The sequence below is a fragment of the Gordionus sp. m RMFG-2023 genome, chromosome 2 (genome assembly GCF_954871325.1).
Source record: "Gordionus sp. m RMFG-2023 chromosome 2, tfGorSpeb1-WG-v2, whole genome shotgun sequence".
Lineage (NCBI taxonomy): Eukaryota > Metazoa > Nematomorpha > Gordioida > Chordodea > Parachordodidae > Gordionus > Gordionus sp. m RMFG-2023.
This window is the reverse complement of record NC_088776.1, coordinates 37,673,005-37,692,946: the sequence shown is the minus strand read 5'-3', so window position 1 is coordinate 37,692,946 and position 19,942 is coordinate 37,673,005. Positions and strand designations below refer to the sequence as shown.

Here is a 19,942-nt window from a genome sequence, read left to right as displayed (position 1 = left end):
CCTGAGGTTTGGTGAATATTAATCTAGTTAAATTCCATTCCATATGGGGACATTGCAAAGTCTCTTTATATTTTTGCATTGCTCTTCTTAAAATTGTTTTAGGAATATTAAATTTATGGGTTAGAGTTCGTTTATAATAAATGGTTTAATAAAATATAGTCGTTGTTTAAATAATTATTTCCCGGCCTTACTCTTATACTTATTATTTTTAACACTAAATTTTGAGCACGAATTATATTATTTACTATATATTTTGATCAGATTTAATTAAAAAAATATACCAAAATAATATATATAATGATTTAAAAATATATTAATAAAGTAGTTAATATAATTAGTTTATCGTATATAATATATTATTATTAATTAAGTAATTCAAATAAAATTACAAGTAATATAATGTTTGACAAGAATAATTATCTTTTATTCATATACAATTTTTCATATTCCATATGTTTAGAATAGATCAACGTATATACATATTATATAAAATTAATAGAGATTCTTAACATTTCTGTCTTGAGTTAAATTAGTATCACTGAATTGTGCAAGTCATGGTTTTCAAAAATATTGCTTGTCCTTGATTATTTTCAGTACTTTTATTTTTTAACAATATATTTTTCTTGAACATTATAATATCGTTAGGAATTCCACTACTCATTATAACACCTACATCGGTCAATTTATCCTTAGCTTCCATATTCATATCTGGAATTAAGTCGCTCATTTTAGGACTACATGGAAATGGGTGGTGTGTCTGAAAAAATATTTTAGACATTGAATCTTGTTTCCTTAAAAGTTTTTGGGGACCTTTGCCAGTTAGTGACATAGGTCCCTTGGATAGGCTTTTCACTATAGATTGATTACTATTAATGCTAGCTGAGCCATAGAGGGATGATAAATTGTTTAAGTTTGAGACAGTTCCGATAGATTGGTCAATGTTTGTAGTACTAATTTTAGGTATCAAATTCTTGCCCAAATACAATGAATTTCGGTTGAGTTTCATCTTGATCGGTAAGATTTTGTTGTTAAAGGTGTCTAAATAAATTATACAAATTAATTAAGAAAATTAAATCATTTACATTTATTTGGAGTAAGAGTTTTTATCTGCACAGATCTTGTCCTATACAACAAATCTATTATTTTTTAAATAACTTTTTTGGCTTTTGTTTTATTCTTATTATATTTAATCGTAAATGAAATTTTATACCTTCATCTAAAGTGGACAACTGGGTATGTGATTTGTATTCCGTAGCTGGACTATTGTGCAAGCACATTAGTAAAACGTGAGGATCATTTAATCTCACTATTAAATGACTCGCATCTGGAGACATACAGAAATTGAGCACTGGATAGTGGCAATCAAATAATGTAATCAAAGAACCCCTTGAACTGTTCCATACCCTGAGAGTTCCATCTAATGCACCTGTAAACAAAATTAGAATTATACTTTTGAAAATTTAAAACTAATAGTGCATACATAACTATATCTATTTTTAATCTTTTCAAATATTTAGAAAATAGTCAGTGACAATAATATTTCCTAGGCATACATTGAAATCAACTGTGTCACGGGCAATAGTAAATGGCACTCAAAAGTTTCGTTTAAATGGTGTTCATATTTTGTCTAAATGGTTTCAATCGCGGACTTCAATATATATACTTTTTAATGCATTTTAATAAATAAATCGTCAGTCTGGGTATTAGTATTAATGTCATTAAAAAATAGCATTATCTAGTTTACGAAAAAGATTTTCGGTTTCCTCACATATTAGACAGGTCCCTACTATAAATATAAATCGCTGTGCTTGATTATTATAAGGTTATACATACATTCAGATCAGTGATATAGTCGGGGTGGGGGCACGGGGGCATACAGCTCGAAATTATCTAAAAAGTAAGGGGAATTTTAATATTTTTTATCGTAAAACAATAGATGCTAGAAATTATGTTGACTCCACAATTAATATATTAAAAAATAAAAGAGGTTAAAATTCATCGACTTGATAAGATGGAGGCAGAAAATCTTATGTCATAAATCTAATCTGATCCACGAAACTCCTCAAGTGTTAGAAAAATGCCTAATCTTTATGTTTTTTGTTAATACTAAATTAAAATTTGATTGTCTAGTTTAAAATGAAATTATTATGAAATAATTGATTATTTTGTTGAACGGTTTTTAGAAAGATTTACTAACGATGATTATAACCTTGTATCCTGTTTTAATGAATCCCGAAAAAACCCCCGGAAAAAACCACCGGAAAAAACCCCTGGATTTTTTTTTCATATTCATAGAATTTACTAAGACCTAATAATATAGGTATATATATATTTGGATTATAATGGATATACTCATATTTATAATGTATAGACAAATTAGTATTTTAGAAAAAAATATTATAAAAATAGAATATATTAATAAGCTAAATTTCTTTAGGCCCTAATTCATTATTTAAAGGTTACTCACATATACCCTCCATAAAAAATGATCAAACAAGATAAAATGCTGAAGTTCAAATTGGTATTGGGAAAAATACCCCAGTAAAATAACCCATGTATTCCTTATTTTCGTTAAGATTATTTGTTATAGTAATAAATACAATATCCATCCTTAATTACGATATTAAGTAGACTAAATTTGACAAAATTTTGTAATAAAATATATTAAATTTATTGGTAAATCATGATGATGTATATAAAAAAACAGATTAGAAAAACGATGATTCCAATATTCTCATTGATTATTAGTGCGTAGAGTGCTCTGATTCACGTTCCAAGTTTCTGGAGAAAATCAAGCTCAATTCGAGTGTTTGGAATTGAGAATTGTTTCTTGTGACAAATTCCATAAATATGGGAGAAAAATTCCGAGGTTTTTTCTGGTTGGTATTCCGGGGTTTTTTTTTCCTATTACCTTTTTTAATACATTGTCCCCCTTGATCCAAATTATATTACAGATAAAATCTTTCCAATGCGTCCCTATTAAACCATAATATTGGAACATTTCATCATGAAATAAAAATCTCGAAGAAAATATTACGGCTGAAGTAGCAGAAAGACATGATTTTAAAAATATTATTAATATTATGTATAAGAATAGTATCATATTGAATAAAAAATTATATAAATGTTATTCAGCAACTATTATCATTATGGTATAAACAGCTTCTTGGTAGGAGTCATTCTCTACATTCAAGAGGATTTTATCGAGCATCAGAGAATCGATGAAAGATAAACGATAATAATATATAGTTCTAATGGTGTATGAAGAAAAATAATCCAAAATTTAGCTTCATTTGTCATTTATGTTAAAATTTAAAAATAAAAATCTTCGCATTATATACATATTATTTTGTATATACATAGTTATTTGCATTTAAATATTTCTAATAAAAAAAAATTACTATAATTGTCAGCCTTTTTATTTTACTTCAGAAAATATTGCCCCTCCCCTCCCCCAAATAATTGCCCTCCTACCTCATCTGAAAATTCCTCACTACGGGTCTGAGTGGGTGTAATTATAAAATTGATAGCAGCCATTAACATGACAGAACATATAAAATACGATGTTTGCATGAGAAAATTTGAAAACATGGCAATTCAGATGCACAAAGAGCTGCTGAAAAAGGTTATGAAACGATACAAAAAAAATACTGCTTTGTTCTATCTTTCCTTCAATATCTCAAAAATTAAAATTAGTATTAAAAAAATTTTTTACAACGCCATTTTTATATTAGTTTCTTGATTTGTAACAAATAAATATATTGTATTATGTATAAAATTATATTGACAAATAAATAATATGAAATTTAATTTCCAATAAATTTTTAATTACTAAATAACAATATACTTTTTCAAATTTTTTTTACTTTAATAAGGTTTATAATGTATTTATTTCTCGGATAAACGATTATAGAAACATTATATATAATTAGTTTTTAATTATTAAATAACAATATACTTTATCAAAAAAATTTCACATTAATAGGGTTTATAATGTATTTATTTCTCGGATAAACGATTATAGAAACATTATATACAATTAGTTCTGTGGGCCGACACAACTATCGGTGGCCGGCGCGATTTTCATTCGTTTTAAAAAAAATAAAATATACACTACAGATATCTCGGCATATTTTTTAATCTTTATTTAAGAGCATTATAGATCCAAAATCGATTTCGTAATTTTATAATTATCATGTATAAAAATTATTTTATTTAAATTTTCCGGACATAATGTTGATCTCCTTGAATTCAACGTCAAGCGGTAGAAAAAACTCTTTCAATAAATGTGTTAGTCACAGGAATACAAAGAATTATTTGGCTAGTTGTGGGAAGTTCACTCTTCTATTCTCTCCAAAAATTTAGACTATCCATATCTTGTGAATGCCGTTTTCCAAGAAGAATGTGGTATTCTTGTTCTAAGTCACCTAATGTGGAGTCATAATTTGTATTTTTGGACGTTTATTTGCCAATTTTGTCAAATAACTTGAATTTAATAATTCTCCTTGATCCTCAATAGCTATATTAATTACCTGAATATCATCATTCTCTATAAGTTTAAGATGCTTAATTATAAATTCAGAAGCTGAGCTGCTCTATTATATACTTTGACACAATTGTCAATTTTTGAAATCTTGAATCTAAAAGAGAAGTCAATACCTAGATACTTATATATTATTATTTGCAGATCACAAACCGGAAATCGTAACGCAAGTTTTTTTAGCATATTTTCCTTAAGTGAAATGATTTCTGATCTATCACTATCATTTAATGGTTCTTCTACCAGATCAGATTTATAGTTTGATAATTTGAGAAAGTGTTTCCCAATTCTTTTCAAAATATTATTAATTAGATTCTTATTTAATCCAGATAGGCTATAATTAATATACTATGCCAACGTGTTGGGACATTGAATTTTAAGTTTTTCATATGCTTGGAATTATTGTTATTATTATCATTGGAATTACCAATGTAAAAAAGAGTATCTGGGTATGGATCAGTGCTATCAAGATCAAACATGTCTTATGTTAGATATATTGTACCAAGGCATTTTCTTTGATCTGTCTCGAATTCAAATTCAACCTCTGTAATTTTATATAGAGCAGTAATAATTTCTCTAATTCTTTTGATGAGATTTTCAATAAAGGGTACCTTTTTAAACACCATCTACTGTAACTAGATTGTGTAAACAATGACCCAAACATAAGTGGTGTTCATATTTGTTAAACTTCTTATTTGTTGAATTGCTAAGTCGCCGAATTTCTAAGTCGAGATTTTACGTAATCTTAAATAATATATTTCCTTAATGCTGAAATGGATTTTCTTTTTCTCAATTTTATCATTTTTTACACAACTTTTTTAATTCACCTAATCGAACACCCTTTCTAACATTAGACCCAGCATCTGTGGCCATTCATATTTTTTCTTTTTTAAATTAAATTCTTCTTCTATTTTATTTATCTCATAATAGTCTCACCTGTGCGTTTTTGGGTTATCTAATGAGTTGCTAAAGTAAAGTAAATCATTCCAAAATTATCATTTATTAAATTAAGTGTATATGTAACAATTGATTGAAAAGGAGGTAATAAGTCAGCACAACATAATAACACACCGTTTCTTGCTAGAAGCCATTTTTTATAGGTTTTAAATTTTTCTGAAATTTTGGCTTGGATATAAAATATTTTTTTAAATCTTGCGATTTTGATGAATTATCTTTAATATTATGATCAGAAGTCAAGTGTTATAACAAATTTCCTATGCTAATGTTGATTGAAAAGTTTTTAATACTAAACATATATTTATTTTGGCTTAATATGGAAAATAAAATTAAAAAAAAATATACCGTGAAAGCTTATTTAAATTATCATCGTCTACAATAGCCTTTTATAAGCATCATTTACAGTAAAATTTGTTAGAATTTATGAAAATTGTTTTAGTATCTCTTTTTAAGTGTAAAACCAAAAAACTTCCACACAAATGATTTTTATTTTTATTATTTACTGTTATAATAATAAAATTATTTAGATTTATTAAATGTAGATGCATCCAATTTAAAAATATGTAAAATTAAGGTTTGAAATTTTAGATATTTGATTAATTGAATTCTAAAATGACGTTAATATATTTATGATTTTAAAATATGTAGAAATAAGAAATCATCAAAATCCTGATATTGGCATAAAAAAAATTAAATATAAAAATATGAAACGCCGATATGAAAATCGCGTTTTCGGCTTAACAAAAAAGTCGGCAGCCGGTCAACAGCCGGCCGGCGCACAGGTCAATATATAATATATATAACACATTGTATAATTATAAATGTATAAAAATCATATTACCAAATAAAACAAATGAAAAAGATTTTAATTTTTATGGGCGAGTACCGGTTGATTCTTTAAAAAATAAACCACCCGCCCATTATTTATAAATTATTAACCCGCTCGCCCGCCCTCTGTTTAAATTTTTTTGTCCCGCCCGCCTATTGCTGACCTCTATACTACATTCTTATCCATAAATATATACTTGATATGATAATCGAACTATCTTGAGTTATAGCCACACAAGTAACATCGAGCGTATGATCGTCGTAAGTTTGCAAGGTGCTACCAGTGTCGATATTCCACATAATAACGGTATTATCTTTTCCACCTGTGATAACTTTTTGATTGTTATGACTAGTAGTTACACAAGTGACGGCATCCTCGTGTCCAACCAATACCTTAAGTTGTTTTTTAACAAGAAAAACAAAAGATTAATATTAAACTATGAGATTAAAATAATGTGCCTATCAATAATGCGTACTACTCTTCTATAATAACACTAATATTAGTAGCGTTAAATTATATTTGAATCACCATTTTATTTATAAGTGGGAGAGAATTTAATGTATATTAGATAGCAAAGGTCGAATAAAATTGATAAAATACATGTTTTAGTATTTTATGATCAACCTTTTTATTTGTAATAACATGTAAGAAAATTATATTTAATAGCTGTAATTGCGATAAAATTAGCCACCAGTGTACTTCTAATTAAAAAATATACCCTTGTTATGTATGATGATATATATGAGTGTCGATCATTCATTTTTTATAGTTATGCGAGATATTATTGAATATTATGTTTTTATTATCATGCGATTTAAAATAATATGATGATGATTTGGGATATTTTGAATAACATTTATTCATTTTTTAACATTTTTTTTATAAATATATATGTCGTAATTTTTAAAGGGATCATGACTATCCGGGATCTTCACGGGTTTTAAAGGGATAACTAAAAAATTAGGGTTTTAAGTTAAGGAATGATAATTAGGTATTATCACGTTTTACTGTGATAAAGAGGAATCTTATTTTAAAAAGCGTTTTACGCGCGTTTCGTTTTATTTCTTTTTAATTTTATTGTTATTTATGCACTCATTTTTGGTCTTGATGGGTTATGACTTGGTCTTGGGGGGGGCGGATAGAGGGGGGTGGGGTTAAAAAATAGTTTTTTTGATATGGGTATCAAAAAAAGGTAATTTAAATATCTTTTGACTCTAAGCATTCATTCTTGGTCTCGATGGGCATGACTTGGTCTGGGGGGGGGGGTGGATAAAGAGGGGGGGGGGTAAAAATATAGTTTTTTTGATATGGGTATCAAATAAAAGGTAATTAAAATATTTTTTTATTGTAATAATAATAATCACTTTAAGCGGGTGGGTTTAGGTCTTGGGGGGGGTCAGGAATATTTTTATAACAATAAAAATCGATATGGGTGTCAAATAAAAGCTAATTTAAATTTCTTATGACTGAAAGCAGTCATTCTTCGTCTTGATGGGTATGACTTGGTCTGGGGGGTGGATGAAGAGGGGGGGGGGTAAAAAAATAAGTTTTTTTGATATGGGTATCAAATAAAAGGTAATTAAAATATTTTTTTTATTGTAATTATAATAATCACTAAAAGCGGGTGGGTCTAGGTTTTGGGGGGGGGGGTCAGGAATATTTTTATAAACATAAAAATCGATATGGGTGTTAAATAAAAGCTAATTTAAATTTCTTATGACTGAAAGTCTTGGGCGTGATGGGTATGACTTTGTCTGGGGGGGGGGGAATGAAGAGGGAATGGGGGGGAGGGGGTAAAAAAATAAGTTTTTTTGATATGGGTATCAAATAAGAGGTAATTAAAAAGTCTTTTTATTGTAATAATAATAATAATCAGTGGGAGGGTCTAGGTCTTGTGGGGTCAAGAATATTTTTATCAACATAAAATATCGATATGGGTATCAAATAAAAGCTAATTTAAATATCTTTTGACTGAAAGCATTCATTCTTGGTCTTGACGGGTATGACTTGTTCTGGGGGGTGGGTGAAGGGGGGGGGTAAAAAATAAGTTTTTTTGATAAGAGTATCAAATAAAAGCTAATTTAAATATCTTTTGACTGAAAGCATTCATTCTTGGTCTTGACGGGTATGACTTGTTCTGGGGGGTGGGTGAAGGGGGGGGGGGTAAAAAATAAGTTTTTTGATATGAGTATCAAATAAAAGCTAATTTAAATATCTTTTGACTGAAAGCCTTCATTCTGGTCTTGATGGGTATGACTTGGCCTGGGAGGTGGATGAAGAGGGAGGGGGGAGTAAAATAAATAAGTTTTTTTGATATGGGTATCAAATAAAAGGTAATTAAAATATTTTTTTATTGTAATAATAATAATCACTTAAAGCAGGTGGGTCTTGGTCTTGGGGGGGGGGTAAGGAATATTTTTATAAACATAAAATATCGATATGGATATCAAATAAAAGCTAATTTAAATTTATTTTGACTGAAAATATTCATTCTTGGTCTTGATGCAGGCGCGTAAGCAGCGGGGGGGGCAAGGGGACAAATCTCCCCCCCCCCCCCAAAGCCAAAAATGCAGATGCCGGATATATTTTTCAAAAATATTTTTGTTTATATTTTATAATATTTATTCCTATCTCTTTCTTTTTAAATATATATTTAATTAATCACATTCATTTACTAAGTTATTTTATCAATTAATTTCGATTTCAAGCTTTCCTTGGCGTAAATTCATCTATTATTTTCAAATTTCTAATGGCGTAATATTTACCCATCATTTTCAAATTTCTAGTCAAATAATAATTATGGACATAAGAAATTTTTTAAACATTGATCCTAAATCTTACAAAAAAGCAAAAAAGTACAATTACTTTTATAACATTTTATAATTAGCCTAGAAGAAAGACATATACTTCTTAAAAAGGCATAAAAGATACCTATGATAAATATTTTATTTAATAATAGATATATATTCCAACCCTAATATCCACAAATTATATGTGCTAATCGAAAGTTAAAATTACAAAACAGCTATTTTACTAAATGGTTATGGCTAGCATACTCTATCCGAGACAATGGAGCTTACTGCAAGATATGTATCTTGTTTGACCCAAGATGTGCTGGAAGAAATTTAGTTATGCTTAACAGTCTTGCTAAGACTTCATTTAACAAGTACAAAGATGCTGGAGAAATCTTTGACACTCATCAAAAAACAAATTATCACAAAAGCTGTGAACTGATGATTTCTTCAAATTAATTCAAAGTGGGGATATGATTCCCATTTTATCACATACTGACAAAAATAGAAATAAAATAGCAAAAGAAAATAGATGTAAGATCAAACTAAGTAGAGGCCATTCTATATTGTGGATTGCAGGTAGCATTACGTAGCCATTTGGATTCAATAAGCTTGAATTTCAATAATAAAGATAATGAAGATAATTTTTGTGGTCTTGTAAAATTTAAAGCATTAGGGGATTCTGCATTAATGGAAAACCCCAAGCAACATAATATTTTAAACAGAATTATTTCTGAAACTCTTTGTCCAACAATGAGAAAGAAATTGCAAAAAGCTTGTCCAACGAGATGGAGTCCTCGCCATCAAGCAGTAACAGCTTTTATGGAGTAAGAAGAAACGATTATTAATGCTCTTACTGAAATATCACAATGGCCTGAAAGAGATATTTCCTCAGAAGCAAGCAAATTATTGGATTAAATCCTTATACCAAATTATACAAATATTTTATGTAATACTTTTAAAAAACATGACATTGACTTGATTGAGACGATGAGAGTAGCGGAGAGCATTTTTTTAGAACTCAAGGAAATTAGGGCTATTGTTGATGAAGAATTTCATATTTTATATATTGTTGCATCAAAGGCAGAGCTATACGAGTTTAATATTTGTCTCCCTCGATTTGCAGCAAGACAAACTCATCGTCCAAACATTAATATAGGGTAAGTAGAAAAGTATTATAAAATAAATGTCTTTATCCCTCTCTTAGATACATTTATAACCCAAATAAATGAACGGTTTTTAATTCATCCGGCAGCACTTACCAATCTGCAGATATAACTTCCACAAAAACCTTCCCAACCTTTTTCAGATGGTGATAGAAATTTTTATCATGAAGATGTTAAATTATCTTATGATACCTTATTAGCTGAATGCCAACTATGGTATAAAAGATTAACTATGGTTGATATAGTCCCAAAAAATGCTATGAATGCTTTGCATCTTCAAACATCTTTTAGATTATTTTTCCAATTTAAAATTATTAATTCTCGATAAAAAAATTAACACAGGGTATAAATTTTTGCCGTAAGATGTGATAGAAGGTTTTATCATCAAACAAGACTAGTAGCTTCAACATGAAAAAACATAACGGTAATATATCAAATAAATTTAATGTAAATGTGTAGCTCAATCCTTAATCTCTAAAATAAAATTGGAGCATCTATGATAGTTTTTGAGCTAGATGAGTTTATATAAAAGTTGATTTTCTGCCCCAGTCTAAACATGATATATTTCAACTGGCCATGCGATAGCGCGCTTCTTTTTTTGTAAAATAGGTGCGCTATTTTTAAAGTAGCTTTTAACAACACATGCTTCCTTTTTTCTTATCTTCCTCTTTCTCCTTCTCTATTTTAAAATATTTTTAAAATTTTTAATAATATTATTAAATGTCATTTCCATTTTATTTAATATAAAAATTATATATGGGAGGATGTCTGTTATTTTTTAAGGAAATGATTAATGATAAAAATACTAACAAACATATTCTTTCAATTTTGGAATATTTTCTAAAAATATGTTTCCAAGAAAAAATTTTTTTATCATCAAAAAAAGGAAAAGATAAAAAAATTATAAAGGGGGGGGGGGAAGTGAAGATTTAGAATATTTTTTTTTACTTAATTTCAAATTTCTTTTTTATATATTCCTGGAATAGATGCCAAACTAAAATCTAAAATTAAAGGACTTTTTTATTTAAAAAATAATATTATAATGTGCTCGAAAAAAAACAAGCCAATTATTATATTATCCGAATTGGATGAAATATTTAAGAAACATCACAATGATAAAAATCATACAGGTAAATGTTTATTGAATTACTTCTTAAGTAGTGCACGTGCTTCTACAAATACTTTATTTCTTCTTTATAACCAGAATAGTAGTAATACTCCTGAAGGTATAGTTATTGCACAAAAAATAAAAAGGAAAAATTCATACAAATCATATTATAATATTCAATATATTCTTTCGGACAAAACGAAATATAAAATAGGAAACACAATTGCATGGCAAGATAAAAATACAACTAATTCAATTGGGAATACTATAAAAAATATTTTAGCAAGATTGCCTTCCTTTATTGCATATTTATTGGATAGGAATAAGCAACACAATGCTTACAAAAATAAAATTAAAAAAATAAAATTATCCATTAGGTATCACGTACTGATCCCAATAAATAAAAATGATAGATCTAATATATGCCCCAAAAATATTGAGGCCAAAATTATCCAAATGGAGGGCGATAAACTATGGGTTGGAACTCAATTGGGAAAAATTGATTCACCATTTTTAAAAACAAGTGTTCATAAATCAATAAAATTTTCCAATTTAACCATTCCTGATAAGACTATTTCCATAATAACAGCATCAAGAAGTGCATCTTCTTATGGTAATTGTAAATCAATTTGCAATTGCCAAAAAAGTTGCAACAATAAGAGATGCCAATGTTTTAAAAATGGGATTAATTGTTCCACAAAATGTCATTTAAATATTACTTGTAATAATAAATAACTGTTCAAAATTATATTTAAATTTCAATTATCAAAATAAAATATGTGTTGATTATATGGTTTGAAGAAAAATATAATAATAAGGATGATTTGCTTCTAAAGATGTGTAATTCTATAAGAATAATAATATTCATAACATTTTAATACACCCGCTTAGAGAAATAAAATCAATATAATCAAACCCCTCCACCCACCCACCAGACCAAGTCATACCCATCAAGACCAAAAATGAATGCATTAAAAGAAATTTAAATTAGCTTTTATTTGATACCTATATCGATATTTTATGTTGATAAAAATATACCTGACCCCCCAAAACCTAGATCCGCCCGCTTAAAGTGATTATTATTATTACAATAAAAAGATATCTTAATTACCTCTTATTTGATACCACATCAAAAAACTTATTTTTTACCTCCCCCCTCTCTTCATCCACCCCCCAGACCAAGTCATACTCATCAAGACCAAGAATGAATGCTTTCAGTCAAAAGAAATTTAAATTAGCTTTTATTTGATACCCATATAAAAAAACATATTTTTTACCCCGCCCCCCTTCATCCACCCCCAGACCAAGTCACACCCATCAAGGCCAAGAATAAATGCTTTCAGGCAAAAGAAATTTAAATTAGCTTTTATTTGATACCCATATCGATTTTTATGTTTATAAAAATATTCCTGACCCCCCAAGACCTAGACCCACCCGCTTAAACTGATTATTATTATTACAATAAAAAAATATTTTAATTACCTTTTATTTGATACCCATATCAAAAAAACTTATTTTTTACCCCCTTCCCCCCCCCCCCGATCAAGTCTTACCCAACAAGACCAAGAATGAATGTTTAGAGTCAAAAGATATTTTAATTATCCTTTTTTTGATACCCATATCAAAAAAACTTATTTTTTAACCCCCCCTCTCTATCTACCCCCCAGACTAAGTCATAACACATCAAGACCAAGAATGAATGCTTTCTGTCAAAAGATATTTAAATTAGCTTTCCTTTGATACCCATATCGATATTTTATGTTTATAAAAATATTCCTGACCTCCCAGTAGGGGTGGGACCAATACCAATATAATATTGGTTTACAATACCAATATTAAATATTGGTATTGCTTTTACAACCAATACCAATTACCTAAATATATTGGTTTTGATATATTGTTTAAATACAATTTTAACCAATACCAATACCAATATTAAAAATAACATAATTATTTGGGTTTATCGTGGATAATTATATCATGGTATTTTTTTTACTTTCATTGCAAAAAGTGATTACTTCTGTTATTTCTTCCAAATACTACTGTGATATCAATATTTCTGTTATATCAATATTTCTGTTATTTATAATTATAGTTTATTTTTATTATGGAAGTAAATTTTTTACATGATATCTATCAATTTTATCTATTTATTTAGGATATTATAATAAATGAAGACCAAATAGAGTTAATAAATATAGATGTTGTTGGTACTAATAATAATAGCGATAAGGAACAAGAAAAATTATCAATATCTAATAAAAGACGAAATTCAGCAAAAATCTGGGAATTTTATACTACTTGTGATAATAAAAAAAGGCAATATGTAATAAATTTTAAAAAAATATCACTTCCCAATTTTGGAACCTCAGGATTATGGACACATCTTAAATCCATCCACCCAACATTATATAAGAAATGTGAGCAAATAAATATTGGCAGTAAAAAAATTAAGACAATAAAATCATTTTTACTTAATAATATAAATAATAAAGCTAATTTAAATAATTTAATTATAAACTTTTTCATTCAAAATAATTTAGCCTTTTCAATTGTTGAGGATATCACTTTTAAAAATTTAATAGCATATTGTAACCCTTCACTAACATTAGTTTCTAGAAAAACACTAAAAATAGAAATTATGAAACATTATCATAGTTCTTTTATCAATTTAAAATCTGTACTTTCTAACATTACATCTAAATTTTCCTTAACAATGGACATTTGGTCCTCTCCAAATAAATTTTATTCCTTTTAAATCAGCACATAATTCTATTAATATTTTTAATTCTGTATTAAAAGTAAAATTTGAGATTGATTTTTTTTGCATTACATTAGACAATGCAATTAATAATTTAGCATTTCTAAAAATTTTAAAACAAAAAGATAATTTTGATTTGTGCAAATGCTTTTGCCATATTATACATTTGGCTGTAATGGCTGCATTGGAACCCTTAAATACAACTTTAAAAAAATAAGAAATTTTTAAAAATTTTTTAAACTTTCTATATCTAAATTTAATAAACTCGAAAAATATATCTTGAAAAAAATCCACACTTAAAATTTCCTCACCCAATTTTGGATATACCAACACGTTGGAATTCAACATACCAAATGCTTGAAAAAGCAATATTGCTCAAACCCTATTTGACAACATATACCAATCATTTACAACATACCAATCAAGAAAATTATATTAGTGCCTTAGCCTGGAATAATATAGAAATATACCGAGAATTTCTGGAACCATTTAATTTTGCTACAGAGATGGCCTCATGTGCTAATACTCTAACAATTTCAACAATTATTCCTTTATATTCCAGTATTTTTGAGCATGTGGAGAGTTATAATAATAATCCTAATGCTATTTTAAAGACAGCTTCTTTAGCTGCCTTAACAAAACTTAATAAATACTATAATTATAATAAACACCTCTTTATTATTTCAACAATGATTGACCCAAGATTTAAACTATCAAGTCATTTATTAAAGCATAATAATATGGAAACTCTTATTGGATATCTTACCAATGAATACAATATTTATAAAATAAATAATAACAATTCAGCGGAACTTACAAATGAAGCACAAAATAACAAAAAATTATCCTTTTATGACAAAATTTATCAGGTGAAACCTCATAATAATAACAACTTAGAAATAAGTAAATACATAGATGAAGCCACAATTTCCAATGATACAAATCCATTAGATTGGTGGAAATTAAATAAAAATAGATATCCAGTATTATCAAAAATTGCCAAAGATTATCTAGCAATTCCGGCCACCTCATCTAGCTCTGAAAGGGCTTTTTCAGAAGGACGGTATGTTATAACAGACCAACATTGTTCACTAGATGAGCATACTATACAAGCTTGCCTGTGCCTAAAAAGTTGGATGCGCATGCAAGATTCTTCTTAAATACATAAAATTATTTCCTCTTCTTATATTAAAATTATATCATTCTTTTGCATTATATTTTGTAAAATAGACAGTTATGTTACATTTTTAGTTTACTTATTTTGCTATGTTCTTTGTGATAAATAAAATGGTTCAAAATCAATACGTTTATTATTGTTGATACAAAAAATACATGATTAAATCAAAATTTTTTATATTCACATCACCTAATAAATTCCTAGTTTAAAAAAAGAATTTGAATTCAGTAAAATTTTGAGAGTTGGTTCTTAGCCCTGATTTTATGATATCATGATTTTTTTTCCCATGTTTATTTAAAATTAGAAATTAAGGGTGTTATAATCACTATATCTATTCTTTTAATTAGTAATTTGAATTTAAACCAATACCAATATAAACCAATAGTTACCAATATAAACCAATACCAATAGCAATACCAATACAAGAAATAGAAAATATTGTTTAAACCAATACCAATATTTTAGACCCAATACCAATACCAATACAATATTTTGTTAATATTGGGTTTTTACTATTGGTTCCCAGCCCTACCTCCCAGACCTAGACTCGCCCATTACGGGGGAGAGATTGAACTCCAGTTGAATAGATCTTTTGATTAGCTATCGATTGATACCCTATGTGAGACATAACCTATTTCATAAGGCCAATAAAACAACATTGGAAATTAATAAATAACAAAAAAATTAAAAAAAAATAAAACTAAACGCGCGTAAAACGCTTTTAAAAATAAGATTCCTCTTTATCACGGTTCAAACGTGATAATACCGTATAGTTCTTTATCTTTTAAAAAATTGAAATTTTAAAGGGATCCCTTTAAATCCCGTGAAGATCCCGGATAGTCATGATCCCTTTAAAAATTACGACATATATATTATATATAATATAGGATGGAGATATTAATAATTATAGGAAAATATCATTAGAATTATAGGAGATTGATAGATTAAAAAATTAGAGGAGATTTAACTTAGGAAAGAAGAAGAGTAAATAATGATACAAGGAGAAGGGATATTATGAAAATATAAGGCTAAATAATTAATTTGAAACTATATTTAAGTTGAATTAAATATTTAGAGTCTATTGATAAAATTTGATAATATATAATAGATAAAATAAGGACATTTAAATATCGTCAATTGATATAAATTTGATAAATATATTAGATAAAATAAGGATATTTAGATATTTGAAGTCCATTGATATAAATTTGATAATACATATTAAATAAAATAAGGACATTTATATTTCAAGTCAATTGATATAAATTTGATAATATAAATTAAATAAAAGGACATTTGATTATAAAGTTATAATAAAAAATTAATGGAATAAGGATATTAAGAAACTAAAAATTCTTGTAGGAGTTAATAAGATTATATCAGAAGACAATAAGTTTAATTCTATTACATTTTGAGCCAGAATTATTTATAGGCGTACGTCATAGTACAAACAAGCCTACATTGGATTTAGAATTAAGGTTAAGGGGGAAAATTATTTTATTTTATTCGGGTTGAATATTTTTTTAGGGGTACGTCATAGTACACTAAAGCCTACATTTAGAATTAAGGTAAAGGGGAAAAATTATTTTATTTAATTCTGGTTAAATATTTTTTTTTTATTAGAACATTGTTGGAACATGATTTTATTAACTATAGTTTTAAGATTAACGTGGAACTTGTAAGGGATAAAGAAGGGATTTAAAAGTTTAGAAATGTGGGGTAGCGGTGAAAATTATCGATAAGGGATGGCAGATATCAAAGCTGATAAGAAAGGAGTGATAAAATTAAATCGATCACTAAAGATAACATAGAGGTCGAGAGTAGTGTTGTTAATTGGTTGGTTGTGTAAAACCCAGACCCGGGGTTTGGGTCTAAATAATCGACCAAACCAGCTCTGAGCACGAACCCCGAGCACAGACCCGGGGTTCAGACCCCCCTATGAATTACACCTGGGGCTCGGATAAATGAAAAGTAAAAAAAAAAATCATTTTCTAATCTTAAATTAAATCTTATTCTTATCTTATTCATTCTAAATTATTAAAGCTTTTTTTATTATCATTTTCTTACCATTTTTGGGGACTTTCTTTTGATCAAAAATTTTTATGGTAAATTAAAAATATCAGTAAATATTCAAAAAGAGTGCATGACGGAAAAAAAATAAAAAAGTAAAATTTTATTTTAACACATATTGATATTGGAATTAAATGTGGACCAATATAAAAATTCAACGTCATTCATGCATGTATAAATAATAAAAAGAAATATAAATTCATAATTTGTGATGAAATGGCCAATAAAAAGTTTTTCTTTATTATATTAAAGTTATATTCCCAATATTATATATGTCATAATTTTTAAAGGGATGTCAACTTTCCAGGATCACCACGGGTTTTAAAGGTATAACTAATAAATTTGGGTTTTAAGTAGGTGTGTACCGATATCACTTTTTGGAGGCCTATCCGATCCGATATTCCCGATATTAAATTGATATCGACCGATTACCGATCGATATCATATCTAATTTTTATGTCATTTATTTAAAAATATTATAATGATCAGTTATAGTTTATATTCAATTCTATTGCAATTCTAAAAGTATATAAAATATTTTTATAGTAATAAGTAACATTAATCTATATATATAATAAATAAATAATAAACAAATATATTATGAAATTTGAATAAATATTTTAAACAATATTTAACATTAATAAATCGAAGATTTCTTATTAGAAATACCAAAATTTACTTATTTATCAGAAATCAGTTTACGTTTACGGCGATGTTAACTGTCAAGTCAATATCACCAAATTCACTAAAAACAGATTCTTAAGAGATTATCGCACTTTTATAAACAGAATGCGCAAAAAAATAACAATGAATGTTTATTAATATTATTAATATTAAAAAAATATGTTGACGATTCAAAAATAAAACCCCTTCAGATATAAAAATTTTTATTGCAAAAATAAAATAAAATTTACTATTAATTGTTATTTTTTAAAAACTCTGTAATTTAACTTAAATAATTATTTTTCAAAGCGTTCTTCAAACCAAATAACAAAACAAGATTCATATATAATTGAGGCAATTACTAGTTTTTTGATTAATATATTTCACAACCTCTTTAACTCACATACGATATGATATATCGAAAAGAAAATTCGATCTATATCATACATATCTTTGAAGTTTGAAAAACTAATTTAATAGATAATTAGTAATTAGTAATTATCTGATTTCATTTTTATATTTTATTTTCTGTTTCAGTTTTAATATGGTTATTATAATTATATTATACATAATAAGAAAAGCGATGACGATGATGATGATATTTACGAATACGAATAAAATTATAATTGAAAACAAATGTGCTTCTGAAATTTTTTTGAAAAACTTCCTTTTCTTCCGAAATCTAAAAAAATGGAAATTAATTTTCATCAAATTTATAATTATAACTGTTTCCATCGAGAATGTTGACGGAAATAAGATCTAAATTAATCAATTTTATGTTGAATTTTTTATGTAAAATAAAAATATTTTATTATATTTATAGAAACTAGAGACGCTAAGCCACTCGTTAATATCAATCACATCTTTATTTTAGATTTTAAAATCATGTAGAAATATATAATTTACTTTTTTTATCACATAAGAAAATAGGGGATTTTATTAAAAAAATTAGCTACAGATACTTAATTTTATTATTAAAAACCCGAAAATAAAAATTATATTTTAATTAAATATATTATTAAATATTCATACTCTAGTTGATGAAATTAAATAAATCCGGTCAGAAAGTTCGTATCTAATTCTGAACTAAAATCAGGATGGTATAGAAATAATCTATAAGCAAACCTACATAATAATTCATTTTAATTATTTCCAAGCCCTAAGTAAGTGGCCCCGATTAAAATTTTTTTAGTCATAAGCTGAGTTGCTTGCAGGATTTTCCTATTTAAGTTCGATATTATTGATAAATAATTTTTAATTAAAATATTTGAAACAACATTATTTATGGGGTTCGAGTTAATGCTGGCTTATTTCTTATATAAATATTGCTAATGTAGATCGCAGTGATTTTATTAGACCCAAACCTCGGGTTTGGGATTTACACAACCAACCAATTAAACAACACTACCCATATCGATATTTTGTGTTAATAAAAATATATCTGACCCCCCAAGACCTATACCCTCCCTGTATGAGTGATCATTATTATTATTACAAAAAAATATTTTTATTTCCATATCAAAAAATATTATTTTTCACAACCCCCCCCCCCCCCCCTCCCATCCACCTCCAAAACCAAGTCATACCCATCAAGATAAAAAATGAATACTTTTAATCTAAAGTATTTAGATTATATTTTACCCATATATCGATATTTGTTTTGATAAATTATTCCTGACCCCCCAAGACCTTAGACCCGCCCTCTATCAGTGATTATTATTATTACAATAAAAAAATATTTAATTATCAACTTGTTTATTAAATCGTTACACGACACGACCCCGGGTCTGAACCCCGGGTCGGCCTGAGCACATAAAAGGGTCGTAAATTTTACGACCAAGCAAATTAACAACACTAGTCGAGAGGCGAACGATAAAAA

The 19,942-nt window shown here is 27.3% G+C and overlaps 1 protein-coding gene across 4 annotated transcripts in view; it reads right to left on the bottom strand.

Annotated features, from left to right (window-relative positions):
• Positions 1-354: 354 nt before the first annotated feature.
• LOC135923898 (protein qui-1-like) overlaps positions 355-19,942 on the bottom strand; it is an 80,886-nt gene continuing 61,298 nt past the window's right edge. For 3 of the 4 annotated variants that reach the window (XM_065458895.1, XM_065458894.1, XM_065458896.1), the window contains 3 exons: positions 6,523-6,718; positions 1,211-1,426; positions 355-1,038 (listed from right to left, as the gene is read on the bottom strand). In XM_065458895.1, coding sequence (XP_065314967.1) covers positions 536-1,038; positions 1,211-1,426; positions 6,523-6,718 — 915 coding nt within the window. In that variant the 3' untranslated portion in view covers positions 355-535. The remainder of the gene's footprint in view (positions 1,039-1,210; positions 1,427-6,522; positions 6,719-19,942) is intronic. The other variant, XM_065458897.1, reaches the window with a different exon arrangement.